The sequence below is a fragment of the Physeter macrocephalus genome, chromosome 16, assembly GCF_002837175.3.
Source record: "Physeter macrocephalus isolate SW-GA chromosome 16, ASM283717v5, whole genome shotgun sequence".
Classification (NCBI taxonomy): domain Eukaryota; kingdom Metazoa; phylum Chordata; class Mammalia; order Artiodactyla; family Physeteridae; genus Physeter; species Physeter macrocephalus.
Genome location: NC_041229.1, coordinates 55,593,508 through 55,611,061, shown reverse-complemented (window position 1 = coordinate 55,611,061; position 17,554 = coordinate 55,593,508). Strand labels below are relative to the sequence as shown.

The window sequence follows — 17,554 nt, the reverse complement described above, 5'->3', positions numbered from 1 at the left end:
CTTAATTAAATTATATTTTAAAGTGTTAAGAATAAAGAATACACATTGAAGTATATAGTGGTAAAGGGGCAGCTTATCTGCAACTTAATCTCAAATGATTCCGGAAGAAAAAAAAAATTTTTTTTTCTTAACTTTCAAAATATCGAAATAAAAAATTAGAAAAGAAAGGAAGGGGAAAAGGAAGGAAAGAAACAAAGAAAAGCATACTCCAAGTAGAATATTTTCATCTCCTTTTATTGAAGGAAATAAAACTTGTGCTGCAGAGGCAGTAGTACCTCAGAGCATGACAAGGTAGCCATTGGGGCTGACATGACAAGCCATAATGCTGGCCAGGGGTCCTACCATAATGGGAGGACCAAAACCACAAAGATAGCAGGAGGTAGCAAACATCCCCAACACCCAGTGCAGGCATTTCCATTTGCAGAGAGCTTGGCCATGCATTGTAAAAACAGGGTCCCCTCACAGCTGGCAGACTATCATCTCAGGCCAACAAATCCATCCAAAACTAACACGTAGTCTCAGATTTGGAGATTGTTCCCTTTGACCAAAGATTCAGGCCATCAGAAGATCTGAGTTAATCTTTTAGCTCCTTATTGCTGATGGAAAAAGAGGCTGAGTTCTTGAAACATCACATAGGTATAGCTGGACAGGTGCTGATGCCCAGCCTTGTTCTAAAAGCAGCTAAATTTTTTTTCCTGACTTTTCACTCTGCTCTCACCCAGCATGTGCCGTAGGAAACCTCTCAATGTTCTAAACAAGGAAAGAATGAGGGCAGCAGCCCAGGGGGATTTAGGGAGTCAAAAGCTGCTACATAGCCAAGACCATTTCACAAGAAATAGCATGGGGAACACTATTGGGTCAAGATCCTCCCAAACAGCTGCTAGAAGCAAACACAAAGAAAAATGTGGTAGCTCTCCCTCCCATATCAGGATCAGCTGTGCCAAAATCATGGTCCAGAAAAAAGAGCCATTTCATGTCCCTGGAAGAATATCAACCCCCATGGCATTCCTCAAGCTATTCCAATTTTCAAGTACAACAGTGTGTTTGGGCAGTTTTGAAATAGAAAAGCAACCACTAAAGAAAAATCTCAACCGACTGCAAATTGATAATGTTATAAAGCCAAACAGTCATACAGTCAAGAACTGATTGGTGGGGGAAGGATTTTGCTATGTAGAAATAGGAGTCCAAGGGTTTATTCATATAAGCCCTTGATCATAAACCACCCTCACATCCACAGATTGGGAGCAAATTCCTTATTTTAAAATGGCCATCATCCGATTAGTCAACTGCAGTTCTCCTCAATGCTGGGCACATGGTTTTCAAGGATCAAAGTCTTGAGAGCACTAGATCAGGAAAGGGGAGGAGCAAGACAAGGAAGAGCATCAGGGGCTGGAATTTCCGAAATGAGCATTTATTTCACAGAAGGCTTGGCACAATGAGGCTGGGGTGACGTGGTTTTAGTGATTGTTCTTGGTTGCCTCCTTTGCTGCAGCAATCAGTGGAGTGAGGCTGGAGAGGGGCTTGGCAATCTTCAGGAACTGATGCTAAAGAGGAGAAAAAGAACAAAAGACACATGACAATTTTCCATTCTTCCTCAGCAACCATTACAAGATGTTAAGGGCATCCATGTTTGCACAAGGTGCTGCCTGGAGAGCTTCAGATCATCATCCCCAAATTGAAGGACATCTTTAAAAGATAACACATCATTTTGGAGAACTGTTTGGCAGTATCTACCTACAGCTAAATACACGTCTATCCCATATCCCAGCAATTCCACTTCTAGATATATTTCCAAGAGAAATAGGCTTGTGAATCCACCAGAAGACACACACAAAAATGCTCACAGCAGCTTTACTTATGACAGTTATAAATGAAAAGAACCCAAATGTCCAAGATAATGGAAGAATGAATAATATTATATCTATATAATACCACACAAAAATTAGAGCAATAAAAAATAAATAATTGATACACTAACAACAGGATGAATCCCACAGACATGTTGCATGAAAGAAGCCAGACACAAGAGAGTTCATATTGTATGATTCCATCTTATATTAGGTAAGACCAAACTATGGTGATAATCAGAATAATAATCAGCTCAGAGGGAAGGTTATTAATTGATCATGATCCAATGGTACATTGCAATACTGCACTTCAGGAGCATTGATCTAGGAATTTGTTGTTCTATCCTTGAATCTAGTAAGGCTAATTAACCCAGGAAGGACTTCAATGGCTTGGTTCTTTCCCAAACCACTTTCACTGGGCTGTACTTTGGGCCACACCCACAACTATTAAAGAAGACCATTTTGGAGAAAACACCATATGAAACCTATTTTTATGTTTTCAGTAAAAAACATTATGGAAAACAATTCTTTATGTAACTCAGAGCCTCTTAACTAAAAATGACTTTTCTTACATTTACTAGTGAAAAAGCTTTGTGTCTTGAGGATGCAGGATGTTTCTTCCATTTGATAAGAAACATAGAAACTAACATATTTCCTTTTTTGTCCTTGCTACCAGGAAACTAAGAACCAAATGTGATGTTTAAACAAAACTATTTAACTCAAATGATTAGCATATTTGATTCTTCTGCCATCCTCATAAGTCTCTTTTATTAATCATATTGTATACGTATACACACATACATATAGACATATTTACACATATTCTTTGCTGGAAGTGCTTCAACTTCTTTTTGGACAGAGATAGGATATAAAGAGGTACTGAGAACAAGAAGTTACTATTACTACAAAAGGAATAAAAGATCTTGGCTAAATCATGAAGATACGAATTCAAACATAAAACCCTATGTATTTCTGTCCATATACGTGTTTTCACAGGAGACAAAGATGTGAAGCTTTCATGATTTAAGACTCTGAAAGTCAAGGTTTTGAATATTTACAATGTACAATAACAAAGTAAAGAGTCAGTGTTCTAAGATCACATGTTTATACAACTCCCCTCCCAGCTGAGAAAGCAGCATGATCCAACACCCAACTGGGAGGCCTCCATTTCCTTCTCTGTGTAATGGACAAAGCAGACGAGATAAGCCCTAAGGTCTTTCAAGTTTTAACACTCTGAGCCAAGCAGTGGCCAAGAGCATACACACTTGAGAGCCAAATAGACATAGGTTGAAATCCTGGATCCACTGCTTATCAGCTACATAATCATGGAAAAGTTACTAAACACTTGAAACCTCAGTTTCCTCACCTGTAGAAATGGGAAAACAAGAATCTATTAACTCACAAGGTTATTAAAAAGAATAGATGAAAATATATATAAAGTGCTTAGTGCCTAGAATGTGGTAAAAATTCAACATAGTGTATTTATTAGTAGTTATATTATTATATCAGGAAGGAAACTCTAGAAGGAGTTCATCTTTCAATAACTATATTTTAATACCTAATTAACAATATCATCTTGAGGCTAAGAATAGTATTTGCACATTTCCCAAAGCTTAGGGTTTCCAGAACAAACCTCATATAAAACGCAAAGGATCCTATATTATACTGCCTGTTATAAGGGGGTTTTATTCCCAGAAGATGCTAGAAACTAATGGGTTACACTTGGCAGAACTCAGATCTCATATCTAATAGACCAGTGCTCTGTAGTCAGTTACTCTGATTACAAAGAGGTGCTAAAAATATTCCAGAGGGTAACATTTTGATGAAGTTTAAGCAATCCCATTTAATTCAACAAGTATTTTCTGAATACCTATATTTTATTGAAGTATAGCTGATGTACAATGTTATATAAGTTACAGGTGTACAATACAGTGATTCACAATTTTTTTAACATCTTTATTAGAGTATAATTGCTTTACAATGGTGTGTTAGTTTTTGCTGTATAACAAAATGAATCAGCTATACGTATACATATACTCCCATATCCCCTCCCTCTTGCGTCTCCCTCCCACCCTCCCTATGCCACCCCTCTAGGTGGACACAAAGCACCGAGCTGATCTCCCTGTGCGACGCAGCTGCTTCCCACTAGCTATCTATTTTACATTTGGTAGTGTATATATGTCCATGCTACTCTCTCACTTCGTCCCAGCTTACCCTTCCCCCTCCCCATGTCCTCAAGTCCATTCTCTATGTCTGCGTCTTTATTCCTGTCCTGCCCCTAGGTTCTTCAGAACCATTTTTTTTTTAGATTCCGTATATATGTGTTAGCATATGGTATTTGTTTTTCTCTGACTTACTTCACTTAGCATAGTATCCTCCAAGTTCATCCATGTTGTTATAAATGGCAAGATTTCATTCTTTTTATGGTTGAGTAGTATTCCACTGTATGGAATATTCTTTATCCATTCATCTGTTCATGGACACTTAGGTTGCTTCCATATCTTGGCAATTGTAAATAATGCTGCTATGTATATTGGGCTGCATGTATCTTTTCAAATTAGTGCTTTTGTTTCTTTCATATATATACCCAGGAGTGGAACCACTGGGTCATATGGTAGTTCTATTTTGAGTTTTTGAGAAACCTCCAGACTGTTTTCCATATTGGCTGCACCAATTTACATTCCCACCAAGAATGAAGGAGGGTTCCCTTTTCTCCATACCCTCTCCAGCATTTATTATTTGTGTTCTTTTTGATGACAGCCATTCAGACAGATATGAGGTGATATCTCATTGTGGTTTTGATTTGCATTTCCCTGATGCTTAGCGATGTTGAGCATCTTTTCATGTGCCTGTTGACCATCTGCATTTCCTCTTTGGAAAAATGTCTATTCATGTCTTCTGCCCATTTTTTAACTGGGTTGTTTGGGGTTTTTTTTTGCTGAGTTGTATGAGCTGTTTATATAGTTTGGATATTAACCCTTTATCAGTCATATCACTTGCAAATGTTTTCTCCCACTGAACACCTATTTTGAGTCAGGTCTCAGGTATAAGAGGAGACAAGAGATTAATAAGATAGAAGTTATAATCTAGTAAGAAAGACAGAATTGTTCATAACTAACTTTAATGTGGTACAGTATGGTAGGTCCTACCCTGCCCTGACCAGTTGCTCTTAGTCCTCATAATACAAAAGTAACTGACTAGGGCTTCCCTGGTGGCGCAGTGGTTGAGAATCCGCCTGCCAATGCAGGGGACACGGGTTCATGCCCCGGTCCGGGAAGATCCCACATGCCGCGGAGCGGCTGGGCGAGAGGCCCGTGTACCACAAAAAAAAAAAAAAAAAAAAAAAAAAAAAAGTAACTGACTATGAAAGCCTACAAATTAATCATTGTCATTAAGTTGCATGGGATACTTATTAAATCACCAGTTGGCACTGTAGTAAAATAACACTAGTAATGAGAAATTGTACCAGAGACATAAATGTTAAATACAAATAATGTGGTCATCTAAAAGCAGTTTTTACAACTATATGAAATAATTATGCTGTAATTTCAGGATTAAGCTGGCAGAGTATAAAAGGCTTGGTAAACCCCCAGCTCCAGGTTCCCCACAGCCTGGCAGGATCTTACTCCAAACAAGCAGACTATATGGAACTTCCCTGGCAGTCCAGTGGTTAAGACTCTGTGCTTCCACTGCAGGGGGTGTGGGTTCGATCCCTGGTCAGGGAACTAAGATCCTACGTGCTGCAGCCAAAAAATTTATAAATAAACAAACAAACAAACAAGCAGTCTATTATCCCCACCATCTGAGAGGGTTTCCAATGAAGAAACTGGGAAGACTTGAAAAGCTGCACGAACTATCCTCTAAACTAATGCCCTCTGATATCCTTTACTGAAAATCTATCTTTTGAGCTTATCCCAGTAAAATATAACTTGTATATAAGTTATATAAGATTTGAACATCAAAGAGTTTCTTCTCATTAAGACTCACTCAAACTCTGCCAGACTAATTCAGGCAGGACAAAACAGGCACCAAAGGAAGACACAAGCAAAGCTCAACAGGAACTCAGAAAGTAACTCTATAAGATACAGCCTAGGAGAATGTACAGAGTTTTAATAGGCTGAAGAAGAGCCTAAGGGAATAACATGAGCAAAGGCCCAAGGATAAAGACGAGGGAACTAGGAATACAAATTGAGCATGGGATGTGCTAGGAGAGAAGCTTAGTTCTATAACAGCCAGTACCTCACAGACAAAAATGAAGCAAAAAAAGCCTTGGTTTAGTGACTTCTCAAATTAGGTGCTTCCCTGCATAGGGACAGTTACCTGCAACAGCTCTTTAGCTGAACCTCTCTTCTCCACATCCATTTCAAGACAGCGGTTCAGAAAGTCTCGGAAGATAGCTGACAGCTTCTCTGGGTTCTGAAGCTCCGGGGTCCCATTGGTGGCGATGAGGTACAAGGCCTGGCAATACAAACAGAGAATTGCCTTGGGCTCCAACTGAGGTTCTCTCTTGGTCCCCAGACAGGCCCTCTAGAAATATGGTCAGCTGCTTTCTGCCTTCAGAACACAGAGGCAGCTTTGGTATACTGGAAAGAATATGAGTTAAGGGTCAGGTTTAACATTTAAAGGCCATGTAACCAGGTGCAAGCCAGTGAACTTCCAACTTCCTCATCTGTAAAACAGGGATGATAATAGTGCCTATCTCACATGTGTGAAAAATAAAACAAGATAGTATATTAAAAGCACTTTGTAAGCTTATGAAGTGTGTTACTGACCCAAGGGTTTATTATTATCCTTGATTATAGATCTAAATGGTTTATTATTCATTTAGCCTGACGAGTTAAACACCTGCCCATTTGCCGAAGGAAATTATTCCTGTTGCCATCACTTCACTCATCTAAAAACTGATCTCTTCTAGCAGACAGAAATATATATAAAGGAAGTGTTCTGTAAAGGAGCAACCTGTTTCATTGTTGCCATCCTCGTCCCCTAACATGAAGCGTCTCCTGGGAAAGGTAAAGAAAAACACAGTCAAACTAAACCTTTTAAAGCACTCAGCACTTTAATTCATAAAGTGTTTACACAAATACTGTCTCATTTAATGACCACAATAACTCTGGGTAATAGGCAGGGCAAGAATTATCATCCCCATTTCACAGATAAAGTCCAGAAACATAAAGAGATATGCCTGGAATCATGCTGTTTACACAAGTTCATGTCCTCTGACTCTACTTCCAGTCTTATTTCTGTCACGCCCTACTGATATCATTTTCAAGGCCACTGTAAGGTGGAAGAAGATGAGTGGCATGTGGATCCACAAGGCAAAACTGGGGGCCAAGGGTATAAACTATGAAGGTAGTTTTAGTTTGGTACACTAAAGCACTTTTCAATAATCAGAGCTATCCAAGAGGTATCCAACTAAGATTAGATGACCGCCTATCAGTGACAATGCACAGGGAATTCCTGCACTGAATGGGAGGTTGGAATAAACAACAAAATGAAAGCAATAAAAATAACTTTCACATTTGCCCATGATCAAAATTACCAACCTACTTGCATCTGTAGTCACATACCCTGCTTTCCCTCTCCTATTACAACAGATAAATTGTGCATATTCTAATGTAATGCTCTTTACTTCAGTACTTGGTCCAACCCCCCTCATCTACTTAAGGACATCACTCCTACAGATGTCACTTCTCTCTTGTACATGACCATTTTCCTCTCCACTAGATCAGTCCCATATGCAAAAAAACATGTTATAATAATATCATCTTAAAAAAAAAAAAGGGACTTCCCTGGTGGCACAGTGGTTAAGAATCCACCTGCCAATGCAGGGTAGATAGGTTTGAGCCCTGGTCCGGGAAGATCCCACATGCTGCGGAGCAACTAAGCCCGTGCACCACAACTACTGAGCCTGCACTCTAGAGCCTGTGAGCCACAACTACTGAGCCCGCATGCCACAACTACTGAAGCCTGCGCACCTAGAGCCTGTGCTCCACAACAAGGGAAGCCACCACAATGAGAAGCCCATGCACCACAACAAAGAGTAGCCCCGGCTCATTGCAACTAGAGAAAGCCCACGTGCAGCAACGAAGTCACAACACAGCCATAAATAAATAAACAAACAAACCCTCCCTCGACTCCACTTTAAGATATTGCTCCACTGTTACCTTAGCAAAACTCCTTACCTTAAAGCAAAACTCCTTTAAAAGAAAACAACAATGAAAAGTAAAAACTAACTGCTTACACATGCCATCTCAACTTTGCCCACTCTGGTGAATTTACTTTAATTAGGCTTTCATTCCTATCACTCCAGTAAAACTGATTGTCAAAGTCATCAACAATCTTCACACTGGCAAATCTAATGATAATTTCTTAGGGTTATCTTAAATGCAACCTATCAGTCAGGTTTGACACAGTGATCCATCCTCCTTCTCGAAACACTTTGTCCTCTTGGCTCCAGGACACTTCTCTCAGTTCTCCGACCTGGAAGGCTACTCACTGGCCACTTTGCTAGCTCCTCTAACCTGTAAACATGACAGTATCCCAGGTCTCAGTACTCTCCCCTCACTCCCTAGGTGAGTGATCTCATTATCAACTAGCTCTGATTTTTAAATAAACCAACTATATAATACCTACTAATAAATTTATATTTAGAGTCCTGACCTCTCACCCTTGAACTCTGAACTCTTATGCCCAATTCTACTCAGTATCTCCACTTGGATGTTTAATAAACTTTTCAAATTAACACAGAACCTTGTCCACTCTGTTCATTCACTTCAGGGACACTGGCCTCCTTGGTTTTCCCTAGGATGTATCAAGCACGTTCTCAAAACAAGCTCTTTATATATTTGACACCTGGAAAACTCTTACCTCACATTAATCTCATGGCTCACTACTTTATTTTCTTCAGATTTCTCCTCAAATAACTTACAAGAGAAGACTTCATTCTCTACCTAGAATAAAATAGCACACTTCTCCCTCCTTCCCCCCTTACTCTCTTAAGCCACTTACTCTGCTTTTTTTCACAGCTCTTACCTTCTGTTACTATATATTAATTTATTATCAGTAGAACAGTTTCTTGCCCATGATAAGAACTCAAATAATCATTGAATAAATGAATGAATGACTGCTAATATACCTTTTCTTTAAGCATTTATACTTTAAATTCAACAGTGCTTACTTAGTTTTATCCAGAAAAGAGAAATCCAGCAGCCCAAACATCTTGATATGGGCCTAGTAACACTCACTCTCAGAGGATTTTCATTAAGGTATGGGGGCTCCCCTTCAATCATTTCGATGGCCAACATCTTGATATGGGCCTAGTAACACTCACTCTCAGAGGATTTTCATTAAGGTATGGGGGCTCCCCTTCAATCATTTCGTTGGCCATGATGCCCAGGGACCAAATGTCAACCTTAGGCCCATAGGCCTTCCGTGTCACAACTTCTGGTGCCATCCAGTACGGTGTTCCCACCATAGTGCTCCGTTTGCTCTGCTCTGGGGTGATCTGGGCACAGAATCCAAAATCAGCTAGAAAAAGACAAGACAAGACAGAAAGGATTTATATGTAGGGTATTCCTTCTGTAAATATAGACTATGTGCCTACCCCTAGGTATCAAGCTCTGCCTGCATCTTAGCCACTGCATCCCTTGTCTCTCTAAAGCTAGAATCACTTAACTGCCACCTTCAGCTCTTAGCCTGTCTCCTGGTCAACCTTGAAGGAGGAACATAATAAATATCATCTCTGGCTTCCTTACCCCTCCTCAAACCAGAAGCACTAGGCATTAAAGTCCAAGCCGCCCCCATTGACCTTGATTACTTGCCCCAGTACTGCTTTCTTCTTGAAAATCATTCCCATACACCAGTATCTGGTAACTAGGTCCTTGTTTTATTTCCTGGGCATGAGTCCTGGACTTAAACCCTAATCACCTACAACTAGGCATGGCCCTGCTTTAATAAGTTCCTCACCCTGTGCCCCAGGACAGAGACTGCTAACAGTCTTCCCATAAGCAGCCCATCCACCTGTGACACAACCTGTTTGTCTGGACTATTGGTCCTTACACATTTGAACAAAATGTTCTGCCTGCAGTTCATTCCCATTATATTGCAATTATATGTTTATTTAATTATGAGGCCTTCAATAAGAAGGACTATGTCTTCTTACTCCTTTTTTTCATTCCCAGAGGGCCCAGTATTCAACAGACATTTAATAAAAGTTTGCTGAATGAACGACTGAATGAAAGAAGTTACACTAAACTCTTTCTTCTAATTATGTATTTTGTGTTTCCCGTACTAGATCGAGAAATACTTAAATACAGGCAAAAGTATCCTCAGCACCCATCATGGGTCCTAGCACATAGTGGGCATTCAGTAAATTTTTTTGGCTGAATATATAAATGAGTGGAAAAAAAAAAGAAATGTCATTCTATATAGTGCTGAGTAATATAAAGTGCCCTCATATCCAAGGAAATACAGATTCTCTGGTGAGTCTTGTAGCTTCTCTTATATGATTATCATCCCAGAGGAGACAGGGTTCTACAGGGAAGAGAAGTATTACCACTCCTACTCACTTAGCTTGACAGAGCCATCCATTCCCAACAGGATGTTGTCACTCTTGATGTCTCTGTGAATAACTTGGCTCGAATGCAGAAACTCCAAAGCCTGCAGGCACTATTGAAGTGGTGTGGGCAGAGGGAGAAAGAAAGGACATATAATATGAAGACTTACAGAAAATCGCTAATCCAACCGGCTCATTTGATGATAACAAAAGTGAGGCCCCAGTGAGTAAAAGGACTTACTCCAAATAAGTGGAAGAGGCAGGTCTGGAACCTAGTCTCCTGTCTCTTAGCTAAGCATTCTTTTAACACTCCGTGCTGCCTTATATCTTTCTTATAATATACTTGACCATACCGTATTATAACATAGCTTATAATAGTTTTCTTTAACTACAGGAGTTCCTCCAAAGTATTTTAGAGTTGTTTACAGACATCAGCACCTTGACAAAGAACCCGAGGCAACAAAAAATAAATAAATACTGAGGAAGAATGGAAAGGATTTCGTAATGAAAAAACTGGAGGAAAGCGACAAATAAGAGTCATATTTGGGAAACTAGACAAACGGAAATGATATTAGAAGCAGTGAACTTAGGAGGATAATCTTATTTTGGTGAGGAGATAAATTTCTACTGTTTGGGGCATGCTGGTTTTTATATTCCTATGAACATTTGCAGACTAACGTCCGGTAGGCCACTGCAGATGTGAATCTTGAGTTCTGTAGACAGGCTGGACTTGAAATAAATGTTTACAAGTCATTCGTGAAGAGGTGATTTTTTTTTTTTTAAGTTATGGTAATGGTTGGGACTGGCAAATGCTATAGGAGATAGAGGAGAAAGAAAAGAACCTTGGAAAACACCCAGACTTAGAAAGCAGAATAAGTAAAATAGAGACTGGAACAATGAAAATGCATGGTTCTGACCAACAATATTATTCTAGACAAATCTCTTATTCCCTCTGGGCTACTGGCTATCCCCCATCTGTAAAATGTGGGGATCAGAAAAGATACTCTAAGAGTTACTAAATCTACTAGTTTAAGATCATAACCGAAAGCTAAAATTTTAGGGGCTTCCACTGATTAAAAAACACTAAAAATGCAAACCAATTATAAGATACTATTTAAATATTCTCAACTTAATACTTCACTTTCTAAGAACATATCAATGGCTAAATTAAAAACAAACTAATATCCAGAAGCGGCTTTTCCCTGGAAAAGTATGACTTGCTTTCCTAAGGAGGCTAAAGACTTTGGCCTCTGGATGTAAAAAATTATGAACAGGGGCTTCCCTGGTGGCACAGTGGTTAAGAATCCACCTGCCAATGCAGGGGACATGGGTTCAATCCCTCCTCCAGGAAGATCCCAGATGCCACGGAGCAACCAAGCCTGTGCGCCACAACTACTGAGCCTGTGCTCTAGAGCCCGTGAGCCACAACTACTGAAGCCCACGCACCTAGAGCCTGCGCTCCACAACAAGAGAAGCCACCTCAATGAGAAGCCTGTGTACCACAACGAAGAGTAGCCCCCGCTCACCGCAACTAGAGAAAGCCCACGCGCAGCAACGAAGACCCAACGCAACCAAAACTTAATTAATTAATTTAAAAAAATTATAAACAAAAAGGATGATTTCAAGAAACTGGAACCCTCATGCATTGCTGGTGGGAATATAAAATGGTACAGCCACTGTGGAAAACATTTTGGCCAGTCCTTAAAATATTAAACATAGAGTTGCTGTATGACCAGAATTTCCACTCCTAGGCATATACCCAATAGAAATGAAAACATACATCCAACCAACAACTTGTACGTGAATGTTCACAGCATCATCCATAACAGCCAAAAAGTGGAAATTACCCAAATGTCCATCAATTGATGGAAAGATAAGTAAATAGAATCTTATTTGCTAGTAAAAGGACATATGCTATAACACGGATGAACCTTCAAAACATTATACTAAGCAAAAGAAGCCAGTCAGATGCACATATTATATGATTCCATTTACATGAAATGCCTGGGACAAGCAAATATATAGAGACAGAAAATAGATTAGTGGTTGCATAGGGCTGGGAGGGCTGGGAAAGAGGGTGGGGGTGGTGGTGACTGCTAATAGATATGGAGTTTCTTTTTAGGGTGGTGAAAATGTTCTAAAATTGATTATGGTGATGGCTGTATAACTCAATATACTAAAACCCATTAAATTATACACTTTAAATGGGTGAATAATATGGTATGTGAATTATATCTCAATAAAGGTATTTTTAGAAAGGGGAACTATCTCTATGAAAACTTAAGGATAATAGTAATGCCACCTATTTAGGTAACATTTAAATGTTTCTCCAAATGCTTTTTGATCCATATGGTACCCCTAAGGCATATACAGTGTGAACGTTGCAATTTCTAAGATAAATCACTCGAGGCTTATTGATTTCCCCAAGCATACATTTGCATGTATCTCAACCAGGGAAAGTCAGTCCCTGGTGTGACTGAAAAACATCTTAGATATTACAATGGTTGTGGTTTTCCAAAGGTCCCCAGTATATAAACAGATATACAGTTTATCTATGGTAGCAAATTTCATGAAGGGAATGTGATTAGGCAAAAATGTCTTAAAAGGCTCCTGGGTGGGGGAGGGAAGATAATGAAACAAAAGTTGAGAAACACTGCCTTAGTGATACAGCAAAGAAAAGAAATCAGATCTCCTAAGAATCCCAGGCCTGTGTTCATTCCATTAACCTATGCGTGTATGTGTTCTAGATCCCAGGGTTTTTAATGAAAAGGTGATCATATTTTCTAGGACAGTATTGATTTCACATGACTTTATCTTTCCTAATATTAGTATAAAACTACATCGCTATGCCTCCAAATCTTGCATCATCAAAACCCAAGCATACTGATCCCCATAAAACTCTGAACCTAATCTGCTAATCACTTAAATCTTCTACTCTCCCTCATTCCCAAACTTTTCTATTATTAGGCTATCAGAAAGTTCCAGTCTCTTATCGGCAAAGCACCCAATATGCTCAACTTCTTCTAATACTCCCCTCATCTTCTTGCTCTAACGAAAATGTGGCTATCCCCTGAGGACACTGCTTTTCATGGAGGCCTTGCAGAGGTATTTATTTTCCCTTCTTATACAAGCATTTTACAGACTTGAGACATAAAATAGCAATGAGGAGAGAGGAGAATACTTACTTAAGCTTTGTTTCCTATTTCTTTTGCCTGGAAGTATTTTACCCTAGATTTTTGCTTGGCTTACTCTTTCATACCATTCAGATCTTTCCTCAAATCTATGGCAAAACCTCCCCTAACTACTCTGTCTGAAATAGTACCTCCTCTGTCACTATCTTTTTACTCTACTTTATTTCCTTCAAGCACATGAATAAAGCAGGAAAGCAGAATAAAAATATGATTAAAATATATACCTATATAAAAGAGGTAAAGGAAAATAAGTGTTCATCGCAGTTATTTTTAAGAGGTTGAAATTATGCGTGATTATGCATATATATATACGTGTGTGTGTGTGTGTATATATATATATATATATATATATATATATATAGGAACTTTCTAACTTTCAGAATATAGTAATCTTTAAAAACAGGTATAAAAAGAGGATGATGGGAGAGAGTACAACTAATTTCTCCCACGTCTACAGTGCCGAGGCTGAGATTCCTTCAGATGCAGAACTTTGAGATATATGGATATGAAAGCCATGTCCTGCTCAAGTCTGGTTGGCCACTTGCCTTACCTCACGGCACACAGCTGCAATCTGGCCTTCATCCATGCAGGTTTCTGTTACCACGTCTGTCAAAGAACCTCCAGCCAAATATTCCATGACAACCCATAGCTCATCTCCCACGAGGTAACTGTAGGAGTAAAGATAAAGGGTGAGAAGGAATAGAGTACACTAGACCACAGCAGTGGCTTTCAAAGGACAAGCATATACCAGAGTGACTCTGCATTTCCCTCAGTTCTGGAAGAGTCTAGGGTTCTTTTTTCTAAGGAAAAGCAGAATCTGTGGGACAGAATCACTAACTTGACATCTCTTAAGGATTCGCCTGGGGAAAACAAAGCACACGGTTCTGTGAAGCCCCAAAACACAGAACTACAATCACTAGGTTGAAGATATAAAATTATTTCATCACAACACAAAGTAGTACTTCCTAAAATTCGGCATGATTCCCACACCTCTCTGCATGAAAGTAGAGAGCATCCAAACATTTGACAAAGATGGGATGTGGAGTCCATCTTACCAATATTAGGGAAAGTCACTAAACCTCCTTTAGAATTCTATTAGATTTGAGATCCATGAGACCCATACTGGGTCTTGTTCAAGATTCCATTCCCAGAAAATGTGGCACAGTAGATGTCAATATTTACTGAATAATTCAATGAGTAAAATAAAAGATAATTGTAAATGTAAAATGAAGTATTGACTATAAGAGCCATTAAAAAGCTGTAAAGTTTTATACACATAGCCATTATGCTGACAATGATCTCCATTTTGAATGTCTCTGACTCTAAGAATGGAATAAATTCAGTAAAGGCTGCAGAACCAAAGCTGCTTCTGGAAGTCAAGGGTTCCCAATTAGTACTGTAACCCTAGAGAGATTATGGGGCTGACATGAGTTAAAACTGATAGTCTCACTCAGGGACTGGATCACTCAGCTCTATTATGTGATAAACAAAAACGTCACCTAGGAGAGACCTTCAAGATGGTGGAGGAGTAACACATGGAGATCACCTTCCTCCCCACAAATACATCAGAAATACATCTACATGTGGAACAACTCCTACAGAACACCTACTGAACGCTGGCAGAAGACCTCAGACTTCCCAAAAGGCAAGAAATTCCCCACGTACCTGGGTAGGGCAAAAGAAAAAGGAAAAAACAGACACAAAAGAATAGGGATGGGACCTGCACCTCTGGGAAGGAGCTGTGAAGGAGGAAAAGTTTCCACACACTAGGAAGCCCCTTCACTGGCAGAGATGGGGGGTGGGGGTGGGGAAGCTCCAGAGCCATGGAGGAGAGAGAAGCAACAGGGGTGCAGAGGGCAAAGCGGAGAGATTCCTGCACAGAATATCAGTGCCGACCAGCACTCACCAGCCTGAGAGGCTTGTCTGCTCACCCGCCAGGACAGGTTGGGGCTGGGAGCTGAGGCTCGAGCTTTGGGGGTCAGATCCCAGGGAGAGGACTGGGGTTGGCTGTGTGAACACAGCCTGAAGGGGCTAGTGTGCCACAGCTAGCCGGGAGGGAGTCCAGGAAAAAGTCTGGACCTGCCTAAGAGGCAAGAGACCATTGTTTCAGGGTGTGCAAGGAGAAGGGATTCAGAGCACCGCATAAATGAGCTCCAGAGACGGGTGCGAGCCACAGTTATCAGTGCAGACACCAGACACGGGCATGAAATGCTAAGGCTGCTGCTGCAGCCACCAAGAAGCCTGTGTGCAAGCACAGGTCACTATCCACACCTCCCCTCCTGGGAGCCTATGCAGCCCGCCAGCGCCAGGGTGGTGTGATCCAGGGACAACTTCCCTGGGAGAACATACGGTGTGCCTCAGGCTGTGGCAACGTCATACTGGCCTCTGCCACCGCAGGCTCGCCCCGCATTCCCTCCCCCTCTCTCCCCCCACCCCGGCCTGAGTGAGCCAGAGCCCCCTAATCAGCTGCTTTATACCTGTCCTCTCTGGGTGGGAACAGATGCCCTCAGGTGACCTACACGCAAAGGCGGGGCCAAATCCAAAGCTGAACCCGGGAGCTGTGCGAACAAAGAAGAGAAAGCAAAATTTCTCCCAGCAGCCTCAAGAGCAGTGGATTAAATATCCACAATCAGCTTGATGTACCCTGGGTCTCTGGAATACCTGAATAGACAACGAATCATCCCAAAATTGAGGCATGGACTTTGGGAGCAACCGTAGATGTGGGGTTTGCTTTCACCTAATTTGTGTCTGGTCTCATGTTTATCTTAGTTTGTATTTAGACTTTATTATCATTGGTAGATTTGTTTATTGATTTGGTTGCTCCCTTCCTCTTTTTTAAAAAAATATACATATACATATATATTTTTTTCCTTTTTCTCTTTTAGTGAGTGTGTATGTATATGCTTCTTTGTGTGATTTTGTCTGTATAGCTTTGCTTTTACCATCTGTCCTAGGGTTCTGTCTGTCCATTTTTTTGTTTTGTTTTAGTATAGCTTTTAGCGCCTGTAATCATTGGTGGATTTGTTTTTTGGTTTGGTTGCTCTCTTCTTTCTTTCTTTCTTTTATTAATTTTTAATTATTTTATTTTTAATAATTTTTTACAATTTTTTATTTTAATAACTTTATTTTATTTTTTTCTTTCTTTCTTCCTGTCTTTTTCTCCCTCCCTTTTCTTCTGAGCTGTGTGGCTGACAGGGTCTTGGTGCTCCGGCCGGGTGCCAGGCCTGTGCCTCTGAGGTGGAAGAGCTGAGTTCAGGACACTGGTCCACCAGAGATTTCCCAGCTCCACGTAAAACAAATGGTGAAAGCTCTCCCAGAGATCTCCATCTCAAAGCTAACAGCTCCACTCAACAACCAGCAAGCTACAGTGCTGGAAACCCTATGCCAAACAACTAGCAAGACAGGTACACAACCCTACCCATTAGCAGAGAGGCTGCCTCAAATCATAATAAGGTCACAGACACCCCAAAACACACCACCGGATGCGATCCTACCCACCACAAAGACAAGGTCCAGCCTCAACCACCAGAACACAGGCACCAGTCTCTTCCACCAGGAAGCCTACACAACCCACTGAACCAACCATACCCACGGGGGGCAGACACCAAAAAACAACGGGAACTATGAACCTGCAGCCTGCAAAAAGAAGACCCCCAAACACAGTAAGTTAAGCAAAATGAGAAGACAGAGAAACACACAGCAGATGAAGGAGCAAGGTAAAACCCCACGAAACCAAACAACTGAAGAGGAAACAGGCAGTCTACCTGAAAAAGAATTCAGGGTAATGATAGTAAAAATGATCCAAAACCTTGGAAACAGAATGGAGAAAATACAAGAAACGGTTAACAAGGACCTAGAAGAACTAAAGAGCAAACAAACAATGATGAACAACACAATAAATGATATTTAAAATTCTCTAGAAGGAATCAGTAGCAGAATAACTGAGGCAGAAGAACGGA

At 40.4% G+C, this 17,554-nt stretch overlaps 1 protein-coding gene across 3 annotated transcripts in view; it reads right to left on the bottom strand.

Annotated features, from left to right (window-relative positions):
* Positions 1-215: 215 nt before the first annotated feature.
* PAK1 (p21 (RAC1) activated kinase 1) overlaps positions 216-17,554 on the bottom strand; it is an 81,202-nt gene continuing 63,863 nt past the window's right edge. For all 3 annotated transcript variants that reach the window (XM_028501505.1, XM_028501506.2, XM_055078706.1), the window contains exons 11-15: positions 14,146-14,263; positions 10,418-10,517; positions 9,181-9,377; positions 6,168-6,305; positions 216-1,544 (exon numbers count right to left, since the gene is read on the bottom strand). In XM_028501505.1, coding sequence (XP_028357306.1) covers positions 1,458-1,544; positions 6,168-6,305; positions 9,181-9,377; positions 10,418-10,517; positions 14,146-14,263 — 640 coding nt within the window. In that variant the 3' untranslated portion in view covers positions 216-1,457. The remainder of the gene's footprint in view (positions 1,545-6,167; positions 6,306-9,180; positions 9,378-10,417; positions 10,518-14,145; positions 14,264-17,554) is intronic.